This window comes from Colobus angolensis, unplaced genomic scaffold, assembly GCF_000951035.1.
Source record: "Colobus angolensis palliatus isolate OR3802 unplaced genomic scaffold, Cang.pa_1.0 Scaffold144, whole genome shotgun sequence".
Lineage (NCBI taxonomy): Eukaryota > Metazoa > Chordata > Mammalia > Primates > Cercopithecidae > Colobus > Colobus angolensis.
The window spans coordinates 515,550-539,676 of NW_012114533.1; the positions used below are offsets into that span (position 1 = coordinate 515,550).

General features: G+C 44.5%; 1 protein-coding gene across 1 annotated transcript in view; it reads left to right on the plus strand.

Annotated features, from left to right (window-relative positions):
* Positions 1-23,791, plus strand: part of MYLK4 (myosin light chain kinase family, member 4) — an 84,469-nt gene extending 60,678 nt beyond the window's left edge. Inside the window, exons 3-12 of the mRNA XM_011935469.1 lie at positions 1,950-2,055; positions 5,313-5,406; positions 5,486-5,595; positions 7,615-7,756; positions 10,486-10,556; positions 11,379-11,507; positions 12,477-12,629; positions 15,676-15,754; positions 19,513-19,585; positions 22,929-23,791. Coding sequence (XP_011790859.1) covers positions 1,950-2,055; positions 5,313-5,406; positions 5,486-5,595; positions 7,615-7,756; positions 10,486-10,556; positions 11,379-11,507; positions 12,477-12,629; positions 15,676-15,754; positions 19,513-19,560 — 932 coding nt within the window. The 3' untranslated portion in view covers positions 19,561-19,585; positions 22,929-23,791. The remainder of the gene's footprint in view (positions 1-1,949; positions 2,056-5,312; positions 5,407-5,485; positions 5,596-7,614; positions 7,757-10,485; positions 10,557-11,378; positions 11,508-12,476; positions 12,630-15,675; positions 15,755-19,512; positions 19,586-22,928) is intronic.
* The last annotated feature ends 336 nt before the right edge of the window (positions 23,792-24,127 follow it).

Here is a 24,127-nt window from a genome sequence, read left to right on the forward strand (position 1 = left end):
GCCAGGATGGTCTCGATCTCCTGACCTCGTGATCTGCCCGCCTCAGCCTCCCAAAGTGCTGGGATTCCAGGCGGGAGCCACCGCGCCCGGCACCAAAACACTGTTTTAAGAAAAGTCTTCGTTCTAAGAATTTTCACCATCTGACTATTTTCTTCTGGAAACTTTGAGAGCGGCAACTGGACTTCACTTTCCAGGTGTGTCAGCAGCATAGGGGCCATTTCTACCCCTACGAATCCCTGGCGGTGCAGCAGTAGGATCCATGTTCTGGAATGCCCACCGGCGTGCCCGGGCAGCAGTAAGCGGAGAGTGGCAGAGGGCGCCTCGTCAACGAGGACAGCAAAAGCGCAGAGCAGGCCGGGCGCGGTGGCTCAAGCCTGTAATCCCAGCACTTTGGGAGGCTGAGGTGGGCGGATCACGAGGTCAGGAGATCGAGACCATCCTGGCTAACACGGTGAAACCCCGTCTCTACTAAAAATACAAAAACTAGCCGGGCGAGGTGGCGGCGCCTGTAGTCCCAGCTACTCGGGAGGCTGAGGCAGGAGAATGGCGGGAACCCGGGAGGCGGAGCTTGCAGTGAGCGGAGATGGCGCCACCGCACTCCAGCCTGGGCGACAGAGCGAGACTCCGTCTCAAAAAAAAAAAAAAAGAAAAAAAATAGCGCAGAGTAGACGTAGTGGGCACAGGGGGAGAACACACGTGTCAGGAGACACAGGCAAGCTGAGGAGCTCCCGGGCCGCCTCGGGAGCCCGCTGGGATGAAGACCTCCCCAGGGCAAGATGGCGTTGGGTAGGAAGTGGCTTTTGTACGGGCCTTTTAAGGCTTTTTAACCTTTTCCAGCAAGCACTGCAGACTACATTTCATTTAGTCTAACAGCCTGCAGGAGTTAGAACGCCATTTCGCTGCCGCTTGTGTATTTAAGTCCCTCTTTTTATTAATCTGAAACAGTGAATGTTATCAAGACGCTTCTCTAGTAACTTCAGCTTTCAGCATATTTACGCTGTGAGAGGTGATGTCCATATCAAATCAGATTCCCAGAGATTTATATTCTGAATTTTAAAAATATTAACACTTGGCAGAGTGTCAAATGCTCAAGAAACGTTTGTTAAATAAATGTAGATTTTTTTTTGAAAGCAAAGCTCTTATTTACTTACCTCCCTTTGTATTCTTATTGTATGCATGCAGTAGCTGCTTAATAAATGAATTAGCAGAGAACGAGCAGGTTCATGGCAAGCCAATTTTAACAGCAGTAGTCATGGAAAGGTAAAAGAATACTGGGAGGAATATCCCTGAGCAATTGTATGTTAGAGCTGTTGCTGATGTGGACGAGCGTTTAAACACTTAAGGTGGAAGGGGAGAAAGTGGGAGAAATTTGATCGCTGTTGAATACACACTTACCTGGTTTTATTGAGTGTTTTATTTCCAGTCAGCCAGGAAAAATTCATCTTTGTGTCTTAAATGTGTCTTAAATAAAGTCCAAGACATTTTGGAAAGTAATATATAATATCAAGTGTTTCAATAACCTGAAGAAATGTTTTGTTTTTCTTTTTTCTCTCTGCTTTAATTAAAATAATGGATTATATCAGTAATGCATTTAAAAAATGGATCAAACAATTTCTCACGTTTGAATTTGAACTGTCTCAGGCTTGGAAGTATTACCTGTTTGGACTGTGTTTTCAACTATTTTGACATTTCTAAAAGTGATCCTGAAGATGGTATGGACAACCATTGAACCGCCCTGACACTTTCGCAGAGGTGTCAGGATCACCTTTATGAGTCACAGCTCATAATCTCAAGTGGAAATTTATATCCCTGGATCATTAGGAATCAAACAGATGACTCCTTGTATTTTATTATTAAATGAGCACATTTTTACTATGAGGCCCAGGCTTGCTGCCTTAACGAGGTCAGCCTGTTTGACAGATGGCCCTTCTGTTTCTCTCACCTTCTAGTTGACATCCCGGCTCCTCCTGCCCCATTTGATCATCGTATTGTGACAGCCAAGCAAGGAGCGGTCAACAGCTTCTATACTGTGAGCAAGACAGAAATCCTAGGAGGGTGAGTCATGCTGAATATTATTAGCATTCTCTCAACAAAAGAGGAGAGTGTGCAAAGACACGGGGCCAGATGACTTCGTAAATGTCTGCCTGTCTTGACCTGAGAACTAGAAACGTTAGAAACAAACATTTTAAGAAACCGTATCCATTTCTGAAAATTGTCACTGATGCCAGAAAGGTTAATGTGGTGACTAAACGCCACATTTATTATCTACTTTACTTCCCATGTTGTAATGTCTAAAAGAAAGAAAAACCCATTGTGAGTCACCAGAAGGTTGACCAGCAGTCCAAAGCCATAGTGCAGCCTCCAGGAGACAGAACATGGAAATGAGTCAACAGCGTGTAGTTCTTGTGGCCTGTATTAGGTCTTTCTGTCATTGCTGCTGGTTTTTCATTTATGTTGTTGCTATATTAATTACTATTACCCATTTCAATTGATTACTTTGCTTAGCAAATAACTTATTTTAGGGACATTTAAATGCACACTCTCCCTAAAGAAGGAAGATTAAAGGCTGGGCGTGGTGACTCACGCCTGTAATCCTAGCATTTTGGGAAACCAAGGCGGGCAGATCACTTGAGGTCAGGAGTTCGAGACCATCCTGGTCAACATGGTGAAACCCCGTCTCTATTAAAAATACAAAAATTAGCTGAGTGTGGTGGCACATGCCTGTAATCCCAGCTACTCAGGAGGCTGAGGCAGGAAAATCGCTTGAACCAGGGAGTCGGAGGTTGCAGTGAGCTGAGATCGGGCCCCTGCACTCCAGCCTGGTGATGGAGTGAGACTCTGTCTCAAAAAAAAAGAAAAAGAAAAAAATCCAGAAAGAAAATTAAAGTCCATCAGGGACCAGCTTCATGCTGGGGGTAGGGGGAGGGTGTTCTTTCTTCTTCTACTTCTTTCACAACCCCCCTATGATATCTTGTAACTCAAAGTCTAAATTATAACGTTTGCTGCCATCAGCATGTCTGTGTAAAATAGGAAGAGGAAAGCAGAACATCTGCACGTATACATACAAAATGTACTCACCAACACAAAGAAAGCATGCATTGCTACTGCAGTTCAGGCTTCTGCAAGTGGTCTTCAGGGAGTCATTGATATTTGTGAAGTCCCTTCTTCCTCTTCCCACTCTGTATTTCTTTGCCCTCTGCCGAATGGAACCACCTGGACTTTCCTTTCCTGATCTGGCTGATCTCACAGAATGCCCCATGAGACTGCGGGGAAGGGCTGAGGGAGAGACAGGAATTCCACAGCATGAACTGGTGCCATGGAGGCCTGAGGTATTTGGGTCTTCAGGGACATCAGTGGCAAGCCAGCAAGTATTTCTCTAACCGAGAATAGTTATTTGCAGAAGAAGCTTTGAAAGAATTCCCAGGATTTGTGCTGTTTTTTCTGGTCAAGGTTTGTCAATTGCTCCTTTGAAACTTCCTTTCTGTCTGTTTGGCCACCATGGGATCTTCTCTTTGGTACTGCAGTCTAGACCAGCTGCCCGTCAGCTCTTGTTATGGGCTTCACCCAAATTGGCAGCCATAATTCACTTAGCAAATAAGTTAGAGGAGCATGAGCAAATGTGCATGGATGCCTTCAAAATGCAGACATCACCAAGTGCTGCACCTCCTTTTCAGTGGTAGGAGGTTCAAGATGCAGCAACTTATCTTTTACTTTTGGAAGAAATATTGCAACATGCCAAGGATCACTGGATCCCAAAAAACCTGCCCACAGGGGCAGGCCCCTGAATTTTCCTGGGGGTTCATCTCCTGCCCTGTGACCTCGAGGGTATCTATCATCCCTGCTTGGCATATTCAGTGAGCATAAGGTTATCACTGTGTTGATCCAGCATGAATCCTAGGAGTTGGCCTCAACCTTCAGGGCCCTTGCAGAATAAATCAGGGGAAAGAGTCAGAGGGTTGAAGGAGCGGGGAAGTCAGACAGTGATGGGCACCACTGCTGGCTCAGGAGGTTCTGGGGCCATTGCTAGTGAAGGGAAAAACAGAACAAAACATTTTCATAACAGCCGCTCAGGAGGTGGCTGGGCCTGTGTCCATGTATTCCCATAGAGACTCCATCTGGAACAGAGGTTGGAATTGAAGTCACCCCGTGGCTATGTTTATGGTAATCCTGCGTCATTCTCCAAGATTCATCTGCCTCTGTGCTGGGGTGCAGCCCCAGGATGGGATGTGGTGGCCGTCAGTGCTCCTGCATCTGCCCAGCGTTGCCATGACTTTCATCGTTGAAGTCCTCTGCCTTGTCACAGGGCTTGCCTCGGGTTCACTGGGTTGCTAGGGAAGCTGTTGCTCACTCCCGACTGTGACATCCACCATTGCAGAGCAGGGACACATGTTCTAGCTTATTTTACTAAATAAGAAATCAAAGTAAGCAAATTAGATTTAAAACTGCTCACAACTGTGCACATCTGTATGTGATTATGTAGGTACGAAGCTGTCTTACGATTATATTCAAGCTCATAGGTGACTGGGCAATACGCAGTCTTGACTATATGGATATATATGCAGTACTGTTACATATGCAGTTTTCAAAAATAATTTTATATATCTGAAGGTGGGCTCTCTTGTTCATATGCTGACAAAGCCCAGCTTAAAACATTCATATGTATTTAGAAAGGTTCTGTGTTGTCTGTAAAAGTGGTTCTCAAATGTTAGGGTGCATATGAATCACCCAAGAAATGTGCTGAAATGTAGATTCTGGGGCCTACCCCTGGATTTCTGCCTCAGGAGGTCTGGGGTAGGGCCCAGAGTCCTGGATTCTTTTTTTTTTTTTTTTTGAGATGGAGTCTTACACTGTCACCTGGGCTGGAGTGCAATGGCGCGATCTCCGCTCACTGCAACCTCTGCCTTCTGGGTTCACGTGATTCTCCTGCCTCAACCTCCCAAGTAGCTGGGATTACAGGTGCCTGCCACCACATCTGGCTAATTTTTTGTATTTTTAGTAGAGACGAGGTTTCACTATGTTGACCAGGCTGGTCTTGAACTCCTAACCCCATGATCCTCCTGCCTCGGCCTCCCAAAGTGCTGGGATTACAGCACCTGGCTGAAACCTGCTTTCTTAACAGCTCCCAGGTGATTCTGATGCAAGTGACCCACAGACCACACCTTGACAAATATTGTTCTAGAAGTTTATGGAAAGAACTCCTCATAGGGCTGCTCATCCAGACTTAGCAGGAGAAATACTGGGGCCACTGTGTGCTGTCTACGTGGCAGCTGACCACAGGGCCTCATGCTACGCGGCTTCCTCTTTTTTGGCAGAGGGCGTTTCGGCCAGGTTCACAAGTGTGAGGAGACGGCCACAGGTCTGAAGCTGGCAGCCAAAATCATCAAGACCAGAGGCATGAAGGACAAGGTACAGCCTGTGGGAGGTGGTCCCCTCTTTCTCCCTGCCCTGTCTTGGCCACACTAATGCACTGTTTCCTGCTTCTCAGGAGGAGGTGAAGAACGAGATCAGCGTCATGAACCAGCTGGACCACGCCAACCTCATCCAGCTGTACGATGCCTTTGAGTCTAAGGACGACATTGTCCTGGTCATGGAGTAGTGCGTATCCCCTCTGCCCCTCCCTGACCCACTCATGACCATGACTGTGCGTCAGTAGCTCCGTCCTGCTGCAGCGGGGCCAGAACCAAGCTTGTCCCCGCAGACTCTGATTCGCGCGGATCACACAGTCTCATCAGTTCTCCAAGGGAAACGGCTTGGGATTACGCGTCTCCATACGGGATTTTATTGATAAGAAGTAGCGGGACCAAGTAGATCTAGCTTTGTATCTAAGCTGTTTGTCAAAAATCAGGCTTAAATACTAGCCAGGGCAACCTGGAGGAAAGTGGTTTTTGAGCTACATCTTATTTTCACGGTATTCACATGTCAAAAACGGTTGATGATTCGGGCTAAGAAGCTTCCATTTAAACTCATCTTTATAAAACATAAGGACTAGTTAGTTAGAAACCGAGTGCAGTCATTATTTGGAATCTGAGAGGGTCCCAGGATCCCCGCAAACACCAAAACCAGAGGACACTCAAGTTCCTGGTATAAAATGGCGTAGTCTTTTGCATATAACCTATGCCCATCCCCCCGAGTACTTTAAATAATCTCTAGACCACTTATAATACTTGATAAACTGTAAATGCCACGTATACAGTTGTTATACTGTATTTTTAAAAAATTTGTATTATTTTTGTTGTTGTATTGTCAATTTTTATTGTTTTTTGGTCAAACATTTTGATCTGCGATTGAACCTGTGGAAGCAGAATCCACGAATAGGGAGGGCCGACTGCAGTTCCAACACGGAATCGATATTGTGATTCCGTTTTGTTTTTCATTCTGCAATTAGGCATTTTGAATAAAAAGTATAGGTTCCTGGTCCTCCCTTATCCACACTTTCACTTTCCATGGTCTCAGTTACCCGAAGCCCCAAAATATTAAGTGGAAAATTCCAGAAGTAAACAATCAACAGGTTTTAAATTGCACACTGTTCTGAGTAGCCTGATGAAATCTCCCACCCTCCCGCTCGGTCCCACCCAGGACGTGAATCATCCCTTTGTCCAGCGTCTCCACCACTCCCTGCGGTTAGTCACTTAGTAGCCGACTGGGTCATCAGATCGACTGTGGAGGCATCGCAGTGCTTGTGTTCACGGAACTCTCGTTTTACTTCACAATGGCCCCAAAGCACAAGAATAGTGCAGCCGGCATATTGTCATCATTGTTCTATTTTACCCTTAGTTATCGTTGTTAATCCCTTACTGTGCTTAATTTATGAATTAAACTGTATCGGAGTTATGTATCTATAGGAAATAACACAGTATATACAGGGTTCAGTACTATCCACAGTTTCAGGCATCCATGAAGGGTCTTGGAAGGTGTCCCAGAGGATAAGGGAAATTACTTTGTCTAGCACCAGCCACATAGAAGCACTGGAGAGTTAGAGGGCTGAGACCCTGACTACTTTCAGTCAGGGCTTGGAGTTCCCCTCCCAGAGTTCTTAGGGTCCTCTTTCTCTTCAGCGTCTTTAGAACATGATACATGTGGGCTCACCCCAGAGCTGACGACACTGGATAAAGGGGCTTTGAGGGCGGGTGCGGTGGCTCATGCCTGTGATCCCAGCACTTCGGGAGGCCAAGACTGGTGGGTCACTTGAGGTCAGGAGTTCGAAACTCGCCTGACCAACACAGTGAAACCCCATCTCTACTAAAAATACAAAAATCAGCTGGGCATGGTGGCGTGTGCCTCTAATCCCAGCTACGTGGGAGACTGAGGCATGAGAATTGCTTGAATCTGGGAGGTGGAGCTTGCAGTGAGCCAAGATCCTGCCACTGCACTCCAGCCTGAGTGACAGAGTGAGACTCCGTCTCAAAAAAAAAAAAAAAACGCACCCAAAAAAGATGGAGGGTTGGCTTGAGGATTTCCATTTGTGAGATAGTAAGACAGCAAATAAGGCGGAGAAATAACTGCACATACACCTTTCAGAAGAAGTAGCAGAACTTGTACGCTAAGTCACTACAAGAAAAGCGCATGGTGGTTAGGAAATCAGGACTGAGGGCTTCGCTCCTCTTCCCTCTGCAGCGTGGATGGCGGGGAGCTGTTTGACCGTATCATTGATGAGAACTACAATTTGACGGAACTTGATACCATCCTGTTCATGAAGCAGATATGTGAGGGGATAAGGCACATGCATCAGATGTACATTCTCCACTTGGACCTGAAGGTAAGGGTGTTTTGTATCCTGTGAGATTTTGTATCCTTTCCACCCCTTGCTCAGTGAGTGGGCCCTGTCTGCTATTATATGCCAGCTGGGGAAATTGGTACAGTCATTTCAGAAATGAATAAACATCTGAATTGTTACCCTCATCTCCTTATTCTCAGTTTTTGTCATTCCCTAATATTTTGCATGTTCCATCTTCGGGGGCTAATATTCAGATTCTTGTAATTTGCCTGCGTTAAGGAAATCTATATGGCAATGGTTTCCCTAAAAGTTTAGAATTAAAACAGTCACCACCACCACAGCGGTAGCCATGTGGTATCCCTCTTGTCAGGACAAGTAGGTGAGAGGATTTTAGCTAACTCAGAATTCCCTAAGTAGTAGCCAACCTTTCCAGGTCTCCAAGAATTGCCGACAGCTCCTCGAGTCACTCAGGAAGCTCCGGACTTTGGGACTTGTTTTTCTGTGGGTTTGCTGCCCCGTGGAATAGAATCCTATGGAGAATGGAGCACAGGGCAGTCGGAAGAACGGGGCCGAAGTGCTCAGGAGCAGAGAGGGTGGGGCGGGCACCCCACTGCCAATGGTGGAAAGCACACAGAAGCCAAACCGAATTTCTTTCTCCTCCTATTGATCGCCCCTTCCCTCTTTACCTCTCTCATTCGATCTCACTATGAAACTCCTAGAATCGGACTGTACGTAGTCTTAGTTACAACCAATAAAAGACCTAGGCCCCATAACCCTGATCAGGTCCCATGTTGGGACTAAGTATCATAAAGTACATCTTGTGTGGCTTGGTCATTTTCTCATTTCCCTGTTTGTACAGCATGACAGTAAGATAAAATATATATTCTATATAACATCCCATCTATTGCATGTCACTAGGGATTGCATAGCTAAATAAATTTAGCCTCCTTAAATAGGTTTCCATGGGCCTCTCTTCCTATAACTTGGCTTCCCTCACTGTCTTGATTTATGTGCCTTGCCTTCCCCATTCACTTTTGAGCAGGAGGAGAGCAGGAGGAAGTGGTTTATAAAATGACAAAGTCAGAGGTTAAAAATCATTAGCAAAACCCTCGCTACGAGCTGAGTTTGATAATGCATGCTTTCATGGAGCGTTTTCATTGAATGTAGATATTCTGCAGATATCCCTAAAGGGATTTGATTGGCAACTGGAAATAAGCGCAAACCAAATGACTCCATATGGGGCTTCATAACATTGATTGAGGACCTGCAGCGGGCAATTTTAGTTATTTCTTGGATGCAAAGATCATAAAAAAGGTGACAGCTGGATGGGTCATTAAGGAGCTGCTTTTCTGAAAGATCCTTGGAAGGAAAAGGGCCAAAAATATGAAGAATGATTGTCACTCTGTGGGAGGAGATTATAGGTGACTTACAAACAGTCTGTTTCATATTTTTCTGTTTTGCAAATTTTATCCAATGACCATTCTTTAATTTTATCATCATAAAAAGGCTAACTTTTTGAAATGCTCTCAAAACGGTTTCTCTATATCCTGCAAACTTTTTGATGCCACAGTACTCCTTCACCATCGGACAGCTTTGTACATGATCTGTCAGTTATTTAAGCACGAAACCAAATGTTTCACATAACACCCCTTCTCTACAATGACTTTGACTCGCAAACATCTGTTTTAGAGATATTTTAGAAAACGGCTTCCAAAGATTTTCTACCCAACCAAATGTACTACTGAGTATTGATAAGGAGACGCTGTGTCATTCCATAATGTGTCTCTGAATTCTGATCTCATTGGAACCTCTTCTCCATCCAGACAGGTTGGGGAGGGGGAGCCTGCTCCCACTGAAGGCTGAGGAATGGGATCCTGAGCATTCGGCTTCTGGGCTGGTGCCCTCCAGCTCATAAAGAGTTGGGACTGAGGGTTCTTAACTCTTTGAAAACTTTCTTTCTCTTTTATAAATGGCCTTGACTTTAAATTAAATCACTTACTTTCCCCAGACCTCTGTTTTTCGACCCCAGTAAACATTAGGTGCACTTGTCGGACATTCTGTGAGCCCTGAGGCTGCGCTACAACCTACTTGTCTCCCCTACACCCCAAGGCGGTCAGGTTAGCAGGCTAAGGTCCTACCAGGGCCTAGCTCCAACGGAACACTTAGTCAGGGGATTTAGGCATTGAGACCAAACTCAGCAAAACCTCGGAACTGCCGAGACTGAAGAACGACCGGAGAGAAAAGCCCTCCTCTCCGGTGCGACTTTCCCGTAAGCGTTGAGCAAAGGGAAGCTCTGGAGGCCGGAACGTTCACAGTATAGTGCATGTTCAGTGCGGCTGTTTAGATGGAGCAGGTCAATTCTCTTGGAACTCATAAATCTTGGGAAAACTATTTCTCCAAGAAGGGGAAATTCATACTCAATAATTCAGAGGGGCAGATGTCGGGTCTGAGCGGCCTCCACAGTGCATTTGGGAAGGACTGAAGCAGCCTCCTCTTCTTGCTCGCCTCAAGGCCTCTGCCTGAACTCAGGCATTATGGTGAACTGTGAAGTTGTGGAGAGGACAGGCTGGGTAATGCAGGGTTGGCAGGATACCCGCAACCTCATCCACCACATAATGAAAGGAGAAAGTACCCACACGGACAAGCCCGCCCCGAAGTGAAAGGCCTGATATGTTTTTTCTGAGCATCGTTGTATTTTTAGTTGTGGTTCAAGGACAATTTGAGTGAATGATGGTTGTTTTCATTGCTAATGTGTCTCTTTCTCCTGGCAGCCTGAGAATATCCTGTGTGTGAATCGGGATGCTAAGCAAATAAAAATTATTGATTTTGGATTGGCCAGAAGGTATGTCTATTTGGACATAGGTGTACGAATGGAGGTAGGGGACATGATGGGTGCCCTTTCTTTGCAAACATATATCTGATCTGCTCCTTGGTTTCATGATCTCATTTATAATTAATTTAACAAAAATTATTATGTTTGGCCTTAACTTGCTAAATTTGAGACTTGAGTGTTTAGAAGTTTCTATAATGCATGCAGTAAAAAGTATAAAAAATTAAAACCTAATACAGTGAAGTTTATTAAATTAGAAGCCATTAATTTAGCATTTGCAAGTGTTTGTCTTCATCTTTCATATTTGTTCCATCTGTACAGAGAAGATTTACTTTAAAAATATTAACAACGTAAGCAAGATTGCAAAGGGTTCTGGCACATGTAAGATTCTTCAGGGAACAAAGAGTTTACATGGACACGTTAACAATTCAGCATATCGACGATGTGTATAAAATGAATGTTGTAAATTATTGCAGTACTCTGTTTATTCATTAATACAGGCTTACTCCAGTCATCCCCATGTCAATGACTGTATCAGGTTTCCTCTTGTCATCTTCTATAATTCAGATGTTCTAATTATTCACAGCGGCTTCTTCCACAACTGGTTCAACCTATGAAGGTTTCCTAGTATGAATTTTGACTTTAAAATTTTCTGGGACCGCTGTACAAGTTTTTGACACTTTCTCTTCATTGTTTGGGTTCCTTTAATGTTTGTTTATTTGAAGTTTGCTGTATGTATGGCTGAAGTTATTTTGTCTCATAGACTGCATCATTTCAGTGTTCATGGTTTTTGATTGACACTTGCATCCTCCCACGTTGTCTCTTAAATTGCAGATACAAACCCAGAGAGAAGCTGAAGGTGAACTTTGGAACCCCAGAATTTCTCGCCCCTGAAGTGGTGAACTACGATTTTGTTTCCTTTCCAACTGACATGTGGAGTGTGGGGGTCATCGCCTACATGCTGTGAGTAGCTCTCCCTGTCTCTGACCCTTCTCCGTCTCCATGCTTATTTTCTGAGGTTTTGCCATTTTAAATAAAAGCCCCAGTTGAGGTCTGTAAAAAATAAATAACACTGTCTCATCCTCAGTTGCTTTCTAGGTTCTGTTGGATCCTGTGGGTGAAAGGACTGAATTCTTCCCCTGCACATCATTTGGAAAAGTAAATGTGTGTCCTCTTCATTAATCACTTTAACTCCTAGGACACAACCTAAAAACCAAAAAATAATTTAAAGAGCTCACATGGCCCGGCGCGGTGGCTCATGCCTGTAATCCCAGCACTTTGGGAGGCTGAAGCAGGCAGATCATGAGGTCAAGAGATCGAGACCATCTTGGCCAACATGGTGAAACCCCGTCTCTACTAAAAATACAAAAATTAGCCAGGTTTGGTGGTGTGCACCTCTAATCTTAGCTACTTGGGAGGCTGAGGCAGGAGAATTGCTTGAACCCAGGAGGCGGAGGTTGCAGTGAGCCAAGATCACACCATTGCACTCCAGCCTGGTGAAAGAGCGAGACTGCATCTCAGGAAAAAAAAAAAAAAAAAAAAAAAAAAAAAAAAAAAAAAAAAAAAAAAGCTCATATCCTGATCTGCTAAGTGACTCAGGCTAGCCTCACCCCTCAGAGATGACATGCCTGGCGTTTGCCATCTGAGCATGTAGTAGCACTTTGCGAGCTGTAAAGTGATTTAAAAAGGAAGCTGATATTCATATTCATATTCTGTTGTTGCTACTGTCTTTATTGCCACAGTTGTTTAATTAGGAGTTGGGTGGAAGTGGCAAGGATTTTCTTGATTGCAATAATATATTATAAAATTATGCTTTGGGATTACATTATTTTCCTTCTCTCACCTTTGAATGGCAGAACCAGAAAAGCAATCTGTATGGAAAGGGGTTGAGGCTACTTAAAAAATACTCACTCTGGACCCTGTGTCCTCCAGACTTAGCGGTTTGTCCCCTTTCCTGGGTGACAACGATGCCGAGACACTGAACAACATCCTGGCCTGCAGGTGGAACTTAGAGGATGAAGAATTTCAGGACATCTCAGAGGAGGCCAAGGAGTTCATCTCCAAGCTTCTGATTAAGGAGAAAAGGTAACCCAAGTTCGTCCTGTGCTCTGGGCACAGTAGGGATGATCAGGAAGCAGGGCATACCACCAGGGCTGTTAGAATTTATTCCCTTACTAACATCTGTGATGCTCGTGCAGTCATAGATAGAATGAGGTTTGATCCTCTTGACCCACTCTACTGCGATCTGGGACTGCTTTGGTCATGAAGCTACACAAACCTTTCTCCTCCTGCCATTTATCATGCAGCCGTACCAACCATGGGCTCCTGCTGGGCCTCAGTTGACTCACTGTCAAAATGAAGGACTTAGGAGAAGTATTTCTAGGATTCCTTTCACCTCTACAAAGCTGTATATGGTTCTGTGTAGCTGAATCTTTAACTACCATTTCACTTGAGAACCTACTATGGGCCAGATCGTGCCAAGTGCTTTGTAGACATTATCTCTTTTAACCATCACTCCTGCCCACAACTCCATGAGGCAGAAATCGGGTGGTTTTGCCCATGATCACACCACCCGTCACTGACAGAACGGAGGCTCAAACAGATAGTTCTCCTTCCCCCACGGCCACACACTTGGCTGTTATCTATTACATGGCCCTCTATTTTCTGTTATGCTAAAACCACATTAATTCAAAATTCAGTGGATGAAAAAGAGTGACACTGGAACGTAGGGATTTGCATTTTAGAATCAGAGAGGGAGAAGGGCATTGTGATTAACCCATCAAACACTCTGTTTCAGATGGCTTTCTACCTGAGCCATATAATGATTGAATCTGTTAAGACTTTCAGGACCAACAGCACTTGTCTTACCGTTGTATTATCCTTATGGCTTTAAAGTCACAATACACATGGCCACGGATCAACAGGTAGAAGGGTGTCACAGGGAGTGGGGAAACAGTGTAGGCAGGGGGTCTGGCACAGAGCCTGGCAAGAGATGCCTTCATTCAAGTGTCGATCACCTGCTGTGTGCCAGGAAATGTGTCATGTGTCAAGAATAGATGCACACATCCAGTCCCTGCCTACAGTAACTCACCATCTAATACAAGGGATAAAAGATGTAATAAAATGTGGTTAACACAAAGATAAGGCCAGAACTGAGTCCCTAGAGAATGAATAGAACCTAGCCAGGCTAGGAGTATCAGCCAGACAGGAGGGACAGTTCACAAATAGTGGATTAATAATAATAATAACAACCTTGATGGAAAGGCACAATAACAGCCAGGGTTATTGTTATTAGCACATTACCCTACCCAAGGCAGTGAACACATGGAAACTGTCAACCCTTTCAAATCTTTGGAGGACGAGAAATCCACATTTACTGCGAACCTGTTTTACACGTGTACTTTTGTGTGTTATCTTATTTGGCTTCTGGATAATCCTGTGGTCTGTGGAAACCATCATTTTACAGATGGGGAAACTGAGGCTGAGAGCAGTGCTGCAGTCACATGGCCAGCTCAGAGCAGATGCAGAGGTGGACCCAGTGGGCTCCAGTGCTGCTCACTCCTTCAGTCTGAGGGCTTCATGGATGCCCAAGGAGCATCAGATACCCATCTGGGCCAGTGGCAACAAGCTTAGAATTCCAGTCAATGCTTGGATGAAACTAAAGCCAAAAGCCAAACACCACTATCATAGAATAAATTTCTGGGGTACAAAAATAAACTTGAAATGTTATTAAAAGTTTAATTATTAGTACAATGTTATTGTTAACTTTTTAATAGCCAGATTTAAGGAGTTCGACACTAGAGTGCAGAATCATCATTTTTCACCTTGGTCAGCCATTGGAAGGCTCTGGAGAGCCAGTGCTGAAAATGTATGACACTAAGCAGGACCACACTTCCAACTGTGGTTGGTGGAAGTCAAGAGATTTTTAAAAATTACCTCTGCCTGTTTTTGGCACTATAATGGTGATGTTGTCACCAAGTTCATTGACTGTAATAAAGACTTATCTCCTTTTCAAATCTTATACTTAAATATTTTGTTACTTGATGAAGCGATTGCGTTGAAGCAGTCCTATACACTGAAGCTTCATTACTGCTTGGAACTACCTCTTTGACTTCAGATTGTTGCATTCACTTACAGACTTTTTTTTTTTTTTTTTTTTTTTTTGAGACGGAATCTCGCACTCTTGCCTAGGCTGGAGTGTAATGGCATGATCTTGGCCCACTGCAACCTCCACCTCCTGGGTTCACGTGATTCTCCCGCCTCAGCCTCCTGAGTAGCTGGGATTACAGGTGTGCCCCACCACACCCAGCTAATTTTTTGTATTTTTAGTAGAGACGGGGTTTCACTATGTTGGCCAGGCTGGTCTTGAATTCCTGACTTCATGATCCGCCCGCCTCAGCCTCCCAAAGTGCTGGGATTACAGGCGTGAGCCATTGCGCCTGGCCTACAGTTTTTATTTTGAAAGGTTATTTGTTTTAATGTGATAAATCTTAGCACATCAAACAAATTTATAGAACTTAGAATTCAAATATAGTAAATCTATATTATTCTTCTTCATATTATTTCCCAAAATTGTATAAACCTTTGCTAGCTCCAAAAGGATATTGTTTCTTTGTAAAAGTATCTATTGGTCCCTCTCTTAATAATTACATTGACTCTATTTCCCTACCTATTTAACTCAAAACTTCTTAATTCAAAAGTTAGTAATGTTTATTATTCAAAAGTTTTAATACATAAACTGCTTTGGCAATCATCAAGAATCATTGTAGCATTTTGCTCTTATAATAATAAATATATATTTATTTTTCAACTGACTGATAGGAATCCACTTTACTAAGTTCAGATGTTATACTACAGAAATGGTTACTTATATTTGAAAGTAAGTGTTCAGTTATTAACAAGGATTTTTATTATTTGCCTTGTTTGTCTTTACTAATGTTTTCCTGATTGGATTTGATAGTCACCTATGCCATCACTGATAGTACACAGTTCAAGAGAAGGCAGAATTGACCATGAGTCTGACATTCGGCCATCTGGTCTCCCAAAGGCAGAGGCTGGAGCTGAGATTGAACAGCAGATGCAGGCCTTCTTCGGTGTGTTTCTACTAATCACCTTCTGAATTTCCCTCTAGTTGGCGAATAAGTGCAAGCGAAGCTCTCAAGCACCCCTGGTTGTCAGACCACAAGCTCCACTCCAGACTCAATGCCCAGGTGACCACGGCTTCTTACTCTTCCTCTTTTTCTCCTGTCTGCCTGTCTTTTGAAGATCAGATGCTAGAGTCAACTTAACCTTAAATAAGGTTCTTTCTCATTCCTTTTCTCATGGACTACAAATCTTGTGTGGGTATTAAATTACTTAAAATGCATTTTTTAAAAATTTATTTATTAATTTTTTTTTTTTATTTTTTGGTGAGACAGAGTTTCGCTCTTGTTGCCCAAACTGGAGTGCAATGGTGCGATCTCAGCTCACTGCCACCTCCACCCCCCGGGTTCAAGTGATTCTCCTGCCTCAGCCTCCCAAGTAGCTGGGATTACAGATGTACACCACCATGCCTGGCTAATTTTGTAATTTTAGTAGAGACAGAGTTTCACCATGTTGGTCAGGCTGGTCTCAAACCCCGACCTCGTGATACACCCACCTCAGCCTCCCATAGTGCTGGGATTACAGGCGTGAGCCACTGCACCTGGCCTTAAAATGCTTTTTTGGGCAGTTTACATTTTAAAAATAATGTATTTGTTGTTTAATAGAGTATTTTCAGCGTAACTGTTTATTATTAAATTGTTGTATCCATTATAGAATGAATTAATTCATTGTCTTATGTGCACATACATACAGACATATAACCTATAAACATATAAAGTTCTGGAGAATATATAGTAATATTCATTCAGGAGAAATATGCCTCCTTAAAACTGAATTCAGAATTCTAAATTCTGTGCTCACCTGGCTTGGTCTGCTCTGGGCACCGAATCTAATTATTAGATAACTCAAATCTATTAGAATTATCTAATACTCAGCTTGGTCCAGATATCTATACAAGTCTTTGTGTAGGAGACTCTTAGACTACAGACTGAGTACGGTGAATAACCTAGCCCACTCTCTGTAATAACTTCTTGCAATGAAATCTTCATCTACTCTCATCGTCTTAATTACCAGATATTCATATTCCAACTTCCTCATCTGCCTCTTTGGCAAAGGTATCTTTCCTAAGCTGCAGAACCGTATGTCCATCTGTGTATTAGATGTTTCCGCCTGGATCTTCCCGCCCCTAAACTAATCTCATCTCCCTGCACCGCGCCTCACCATCAGCCATCCTCCTAGCGAAGGATGCCCCCGGAGTGGCCTCAGCCAGCCCCCACCCGTCTTCTTTGTTTCCTTCCTCTCCTTCAATCCCCCATCTCATGTTGAATTTACCTCCATGTTCTGTACATGATATCCCCTAATTACCTCTGGAACCTGTGTATTTCTCTCCATTCCCATGGTTACCGTGGCCTGGGACATGCCTCCCCTGAATGACTGCAGCCTCCTGACTGGCTTCTTGGCCTCCTTCATGTTGTCTCCATCCAAATGATTGTGGATTATATAATTAATACAGAAACAGATGTGCAATGCCCAAGTAACTTTACTGAACATCTAGGATGTTCAACTGGCAAGATGCACATCCAGGCAAGACGCCATACAAACCTTTGGGCCCACCAGGGACCTGTCTGACGTGCCCACCAGTTAGGGTGGCTGGTGCCCTGCCCTGGTGTAGCATGGGTTTGATACGTTTTTGTTTCTTCCACCTTTGCTCCTCATCCTCTCCATTTCCTGAGGTTTTTGGAATGGAACTTTTTCACTGACCAACAAACCTTGGAATGACTATGCCTTAGGTACTCACTTTTTCCACATCCAGTTTTTATTGAAATTAACTTTACTTCTAAATTCAGCATCGGCACTAAGTTTTATTTGTGTCTGAATATACCTTTCCTTGATAATTGGTACTGATGTCAAGTAAAAATAGACTTATTACCTAGTGGGTACCTCATCCAGACTACGTAAACTGCTTATTAGGGTTACCAACCTATTTTGAGCCAATTTTCCACCAATGTATTTTTATCCAAGCTTATTGGTGTCCAAATACACTTTGACATGGCAGGATAGTATAGAAACCACAGCAGATAATTAATGACATTGTACAGTTTAAAAAGTTTAAGAATATTTTTTAAACCATGTAACAACAAGTAAAATCACCTTTTGTATCCATCCATCTGCTGGTACCTGAGGTGAATAGATAGTTCAAGAGTGATGATGGTTGTTTTTTTTTTTTTAATGAAAAACAAATTCCATTTTATAAATCTAGTTATTACAGTTATAATTATACAGTATTGTGGAGGCATTCTTCTAACTGCTTTACAAAAAAATACCTCCCTCACTCCTCATAGCAACCCATGAAACAGGCACATTAGTGTCTGTAGCTGAGAATACTCAGGACAGGGCTGAGCTCTGGAGTCCAGACAGAGCCTCACTGCTCTGCTCTCCTGCCGCTGATGGGCTGCTGGGTACAGGGGACCTGAGCGATGCTTCCAGAACCTTTCTTGTACCATACAGTTTTAGTGTTACTCAAAGTCAATATTCAAACTTAGTATATCTTACTTTTCAAGGAAATATTGAGACTAAAGTTTCCCAGAAGGCTTATTTTTAGAATAATCTTGGTTTTACAAAATCAGAATTTACCTTTAAGTTGAAAATTTAATTCTGATCCAAAACTGTTTACCATTTCAACCTAAATTCTATTGTTAAGTCTTTCGTTTATTTTTATTTGTCTCTTTTGCTTCGAGCTTAAAAGCACTTGCTATTTTGTAACCACTTGAGTAGCATATTGACTGTCACTACATTTAAGAAGGATTTTTTTCTTAGAAGTTAACATCTGAGAGTTCTCTGCCCTCTGTATTTTGCTCAAGGTGACATGCGATGACTCCCAGCGTTTCTTACGTCCCCAACCGTCCGTGTGTAACCTGTTTCCATCAGAAGCAGCTCTCAGCTGGGGTGGGGCAAAGCACTCCCGAACTAGGAATCTGCTAGAACTCAGCACCTACTGCAGAATTAGCCAGGGTTCTGGGGCCAGAGGAAGGAACACGGCACAAATTTGACATGGTTTCTTTCCCCCAGAGCTAAGAAGCCTCTGAGCCTTCCTTCCCATTCTCACTGTTACGACCTTGGCTCGTGCCCTCTCAGTGAACTAATAAAACAACCTGTGAACTGATATCCAACCTCTACTCACCCTCTTCCCTAATCTATCACATCATTAGTTCCTTAATTACAGCTCAGATCTTGATTGAAAAAATCTTCACGTGTTCCCCGTGGTCCACACCAGACCCAACCCAGTTACAGTCAGGGCCTGCTCCAGAACACCCCCAGCTCTTATTTTGAGCCTTGTCTCCACTGCTGCTTCCAGAGCAGCCCACAAGTCAGTACCTGTCTAAGGCCTATATTAAATGCCCCGGCTTTTCTCTGTCCTTAAATTGGACTCTTTCTCTGTGTTCTTGAATCTCTTTGTGGAATTCACATTACTGTTGTCTACTCAATTTGAAAACTTTTGGAAGAAGCTGTTTCTGTGTCTGACTCATCTTTGCAGTCATCGTAGCCCCAGTACCGCAAGTGACAGGGCACTCTTGTGCTATATCAGCGTGAGTTTTGGCAAAACACACCTGAGTGTGATGAGGTGCTGAGCTGTTTGGCCCTGACTCTGTGTGAGAAGGAAGGGTCGTGTAACAGGGGCCTCAGGGGAGACTGGACTCTGAGATGGACTCCGAGGTTGGCCAGGGTGTCTGTCAGGGGGTTGTCGGGAATGTAGGCTTCAAGAATCTCTCTTGAAGAGCACCTTCTGCTCAGTAGCAAGTGATTGTCTTTTCACGTGTGCTCGTAAGTCAGGGCCTGATGGAAACAGTCCTAATCCTTCCCACATGCCTTCTGCTTTCCCTAGAAGAAGAAGAAGAATCGTGGCTCTGATGCCCAGGACTTTGTGACCAAATAGTCTACAGGAGGCACCCATTTGAAAGGTTAGTCTTGGATCTCCTCAAGAGGTGTCTGTGAAGGCCTTAAGAGACAGGAATAAGAAAGAAATGGAACATTTGCTCACAGACTATGCAGGAAGAAGAGCAGCGTTTTGGCTGGCGTGGAAGGCCCTGAAATCAGAATGCTGTGTTTGCACGCTGGCTCTGCTCTTTCTTACTGGAGGAAGCTCAGTGCCTGACCTGCGGGTTGGGGAGAGTCTCACTTCCTAAGCTTGTTGAGTGGCTCCCATGAGAGCATCCAAGCAAAGCCCCGACACCAGGGCCTGGTGCACAGGAGGGATCAATAACCAGCTCAGGGGGTGCTGGTAACCGTCTGGGGGTAGTCCTTATGACAATGTGTGAGATCAGAGGAAGTGACACCATCTTTTTTTTTGTACAGATGGGGAAATTGCATCTCAGAGACTCAGAGACTAAATAACACCCCCACGGCCATGCAGCTTGTAAAGGGTGGAGTGTGGTTCCCTTGGGTGTTTCTGAAGCTGACGCCCATGTTTTTTAGTCCCCTGAGCTGCTTCCTGATCTTGGCCTGCTCTATGAGCCCAAAGAATACCACCTCCTACACACACCCAGACACATGTGGACCTCCACCTAGGTCAGGTGATTTTGGAATCATTGAGAGATGGGTTTACACACGAATACCTTCTTTGATATCAATAATCTAGCCCAATGTAGCCCTAAAGGAGAAGACTAAGAGGCACATGTACTTATGAAGGACTCTAAGAAAACCCAACATTCATGTCCTTGCCAGGGGCCTGGACCCTGCAGCGAGTCAGCTCCCTAATCTTGGGTGGGGAATCCATAGCCATTTTCTCAGCTCCATGCATGGAACTGCACAGGCTTGATGACTTGTGAGTGAGTTCTTGCTGCTCACTGTCTTTTTGTTGTTGTTGTTGTTTGTTTGTTTTTCGAGATGGAGTCTTGCTCTGTCACCCAGGCTGGAGTGCGATGGTGCAATCTTGGCTCACTGCAACCCCCACCTCCCAGGTTCCAGCGATTCTCCTGCCTCAGCATCCTGAGTAGCTGGGATTACAGGCACCTGCCACCACGCCTGGCTAAGTTTTGTATTTTTAGTAGAGACGGGGTTTCACCATGTTAGCCAGGCCAGTCTCAAACTCCTGACCTTAGGTGATCCTCCCGCCTCTGCCTCCCAGAGTGCTGGGATTACACGGTGAGCCATGGGACCCGGCCTGGTCTTCATCCTTTCTTCTGATAGGTCTGTTTCTGGGCCTGAGGTTTCTGCCCAGGTAAAAAAATCAAACCTTTTTGATTATACATATTCTTGTAAGCTGCCTTGAATTTTTGTAGAGTAAGATGGGGTAGAAATGAATCAGTACCTCATAGTAAAGGCCACACATCAGTACTAGGTAAACACTTGGCCTTCGGAGGAAAGGAAGCTTACATATGCCCTTGTCACTTATTTAGAAATCCACAAAAAGTGAACAGGAAGGCTTGTGCATTCTATTTACAAAGACCATTCTTCTTTGTCAAAAACAGCAAGGACATGAAAGTCTTGATAAGGTAGGAGAGAGTTTTGTTTCTTGTGAGGACAACCTGGAGCAAGAAAGGACCCTCGTGCCCCCAGGCCTAGGTTATGGCACTCGGCGAGGTGCCCCAGCCCTGCACCGTGAGTGCCTGGATCCACAGGCAACCAGGCTGTGTCTGCTCCTTCTCCCCGCCCCGCCTTCACCCTCTCCCCCAGAAGCAGTTTCGTCCCTAGCGACCACAAACCCCGAGGGTTTGCCACAAACCACCTTCCCACCATAAGGACTGGAGCCACTTTGGAGGCCTGATGGGAATGAATTCACTGGGTGACAGGGTTGCATTCCAAGGCGGGCCTGCTGCCAGGGTCTGGCGGGGGAAGAATGAGGAGGAAATGGTGATGGGAGGGGGTAGAGTCCTTCCACACAGACATGGATGCTTCGAACCCGATGTGATGGAAGACAACAGCAGCCTATGAAGTGATGGCCGTGCAGAGGACGAAGACAGCACATTTGGGCTGGCCACGCTGGGGCAGCTGGACACAGCCTCTGCTGGAACTGCTTGAGGAGGCCTGCTGATGGTCATGGAGCTGGCTGCCTTCCTTTCCTGCACTCTTCAGCCCCATTTGGCCTCAGAAATTCACCTGAGTCACACCACAGGCCAAGGAAGAATCATTTCAGATACACACAATCTGGATGCTTCCGAGGCTGGGGTGCAGTGTCGTCAGCATAGCTCACTGCAGCCTCAAACTCCTGGACTCAAGCGATCCTCCTACCTCAGCCTCCCAAGTAGCTGTGAGAAAAGGCATGTACCACCACGCCTGGCTAATTTTTAAGTTTTTTGTAGAGTTGGGGTCTCACTGTGTTGCCCAGGCTGGCCTTGAACTCCTGAGCTCAAGTGATCCTCCTGCCTCTGTCTCCCAAAGCACTGAGATTACAGGAATAAGAGCCACCATGTCCCGCCTACCTTCCTACTTTAAATAAATGAATACATAAAACTTAATGTAAGATTTCAACTCTGGGAGCAGCATCATTCGAGAAGTTAGAAAAAAAAAAAAAGATTATTCTTCACAATAATATTCCCTGTCAGGATGAGATGGGTTTATGGCAGGATGTATTATGACGGAAACCAAATTTGAGATAATATTGATTTTAAAAATCTGGTGGTTGAAGATTATTCCTGTGGAAAAAGAAAAAGTTCCAGGCCGATAAATAAGGCGTAATTCACAGTGTCAACCGAAGCATATACATCTCCTGCAATTTGTCAGAGGAAACATTCCCAAAATCAACCTGGTGGCATTTTGTTTCTGGTTACCTCTGTCATATCTTTTGCCAACTTATGGGATATAAATTTAGGGTACTCCTCAGATCCACAGGAATGATGGCAGGTAGCTGTGTGCGGGCCTCAGGTCAGACGTGGTCATAAAGCACATGGAAATGTCCCCATACCTGAGGCCACATTCTCACTTTGATGCTGGGATCAAGCTGACCAGATGGATGGAGCGGCTGTACTTCAGGTGAAACAAAGAGGCCTTGTCCTTCAATATTGCAAATAGTCCTAAAATATCTTGCACAAATTTACCCAGGTAACTAACCTGCACATGTACCCCTTGAACCTAAAATAAAAGTTGGAAAGAAAAAAACATATCTTGCACAAACTAAAAATTAAAAAGCCCAACTCTGGTAAGTGGTGGAATCCATCAAGAGATTTCTTTTTTTTTCCCCGCTCACATGCACACATACGTTATTAAAAAAAATCATCTGTGGTTTTCCTAAGGGGCACAACCAACTAATTATAATTTTAAAAGCCCTGCTGAATTAACAAGATTCATATTTTGTTTGCTTTGCAGGAAAACTGCTGCGGTTGCTGCTGCTTCGAGAAAATTTTTTGAAAAATCAGCAGTTCTGATGCCTTGACCCCTATGATGATTGGCAGTCTTAGCAGGGGGAGCCCTCGACCCTGAATTTGAACTTGAACTGCAGTGCGTCTGCTGCGTTCAGAGGGACGCCCAGCCCTGCGGTCTGCTCTCAGGGCGCAGACACATCCCTGCACCCGGTGGTAGTGACGTTGGGAAGATGTTCCCTGCCATCTTGAGATTTTTTACTTCTAAAAAAATTTTTTTGATCTTAGTCACTGGGGCAGGGGGTGCATTGTGTCTGCTATTTCTCAGACGACTACAGCCATGACACTTGAGATTTATTGGAGATTTTAAAACTGGAGGATGCATTTGGAGGGAGGAAGTTACTTCTAGCCATTAGACTATGCCTTCTGAAGGGGCAATGAGATGGCCAGAAGGAATTCTAACTCCCATGCCCCCTTGAAGACGTAGTTTCCAAGACTCTGTCATTTTGATTTGGTCTACGGTCATGTGACTACAATGGATAAATAATTTGCTTGCTGTAACAGAAGCCGTCTTTGAATTCTCCAACAAGAGGCATCAGCCCCTGTGTCTTTCCTTTATTCTTCATTGTCCCCAAAGTGCGTTTTCTTCCAAGTAACTGATTCTATTTTTCACATCTATACTCCCTGCACCCTTCTGACTGACAGTTCATCCCCACAAAACACATGGGTTTTGAGAGGTGATGCAAAAGGTATCTGTTTATGGTTGGTCTTTGAAATTCTGACCTTTGGAATAATGTCAACAGTCACAAGAGGTTTCCTCAAGCCCCAGTTGTCGGCGAAAAGACACGGATCCGCACCTCCTGGAGCAAGACAGCGCTGAGCTTTCAGTGTCGAAGTGACTTGGGAAGTAACCTTCAAGCTTCTGGGTGAACACAAACAAACATTGACAAAGACCAAGTCCTGTCTCTCGCCCGTGCTGTCTCACGGGACTCAGTGGGGGTAAAGAAATCGCAGTCGGACACCAGAGGTGAGGGCAACTCTGCGAGTTCACCTGCTGGACGTGAGAACGTTGGAATGTTCCAGTTGGAAGGTTCCTCTGCCTAGCCCATGTGCCATTTCACAGCAGATATGGAAGAAGGGAAATGGCCCTACTCTAGATAGCTTATGGGGCCCAGAAAGGCACTGGGCTTTAAAGAGCAAAACGAG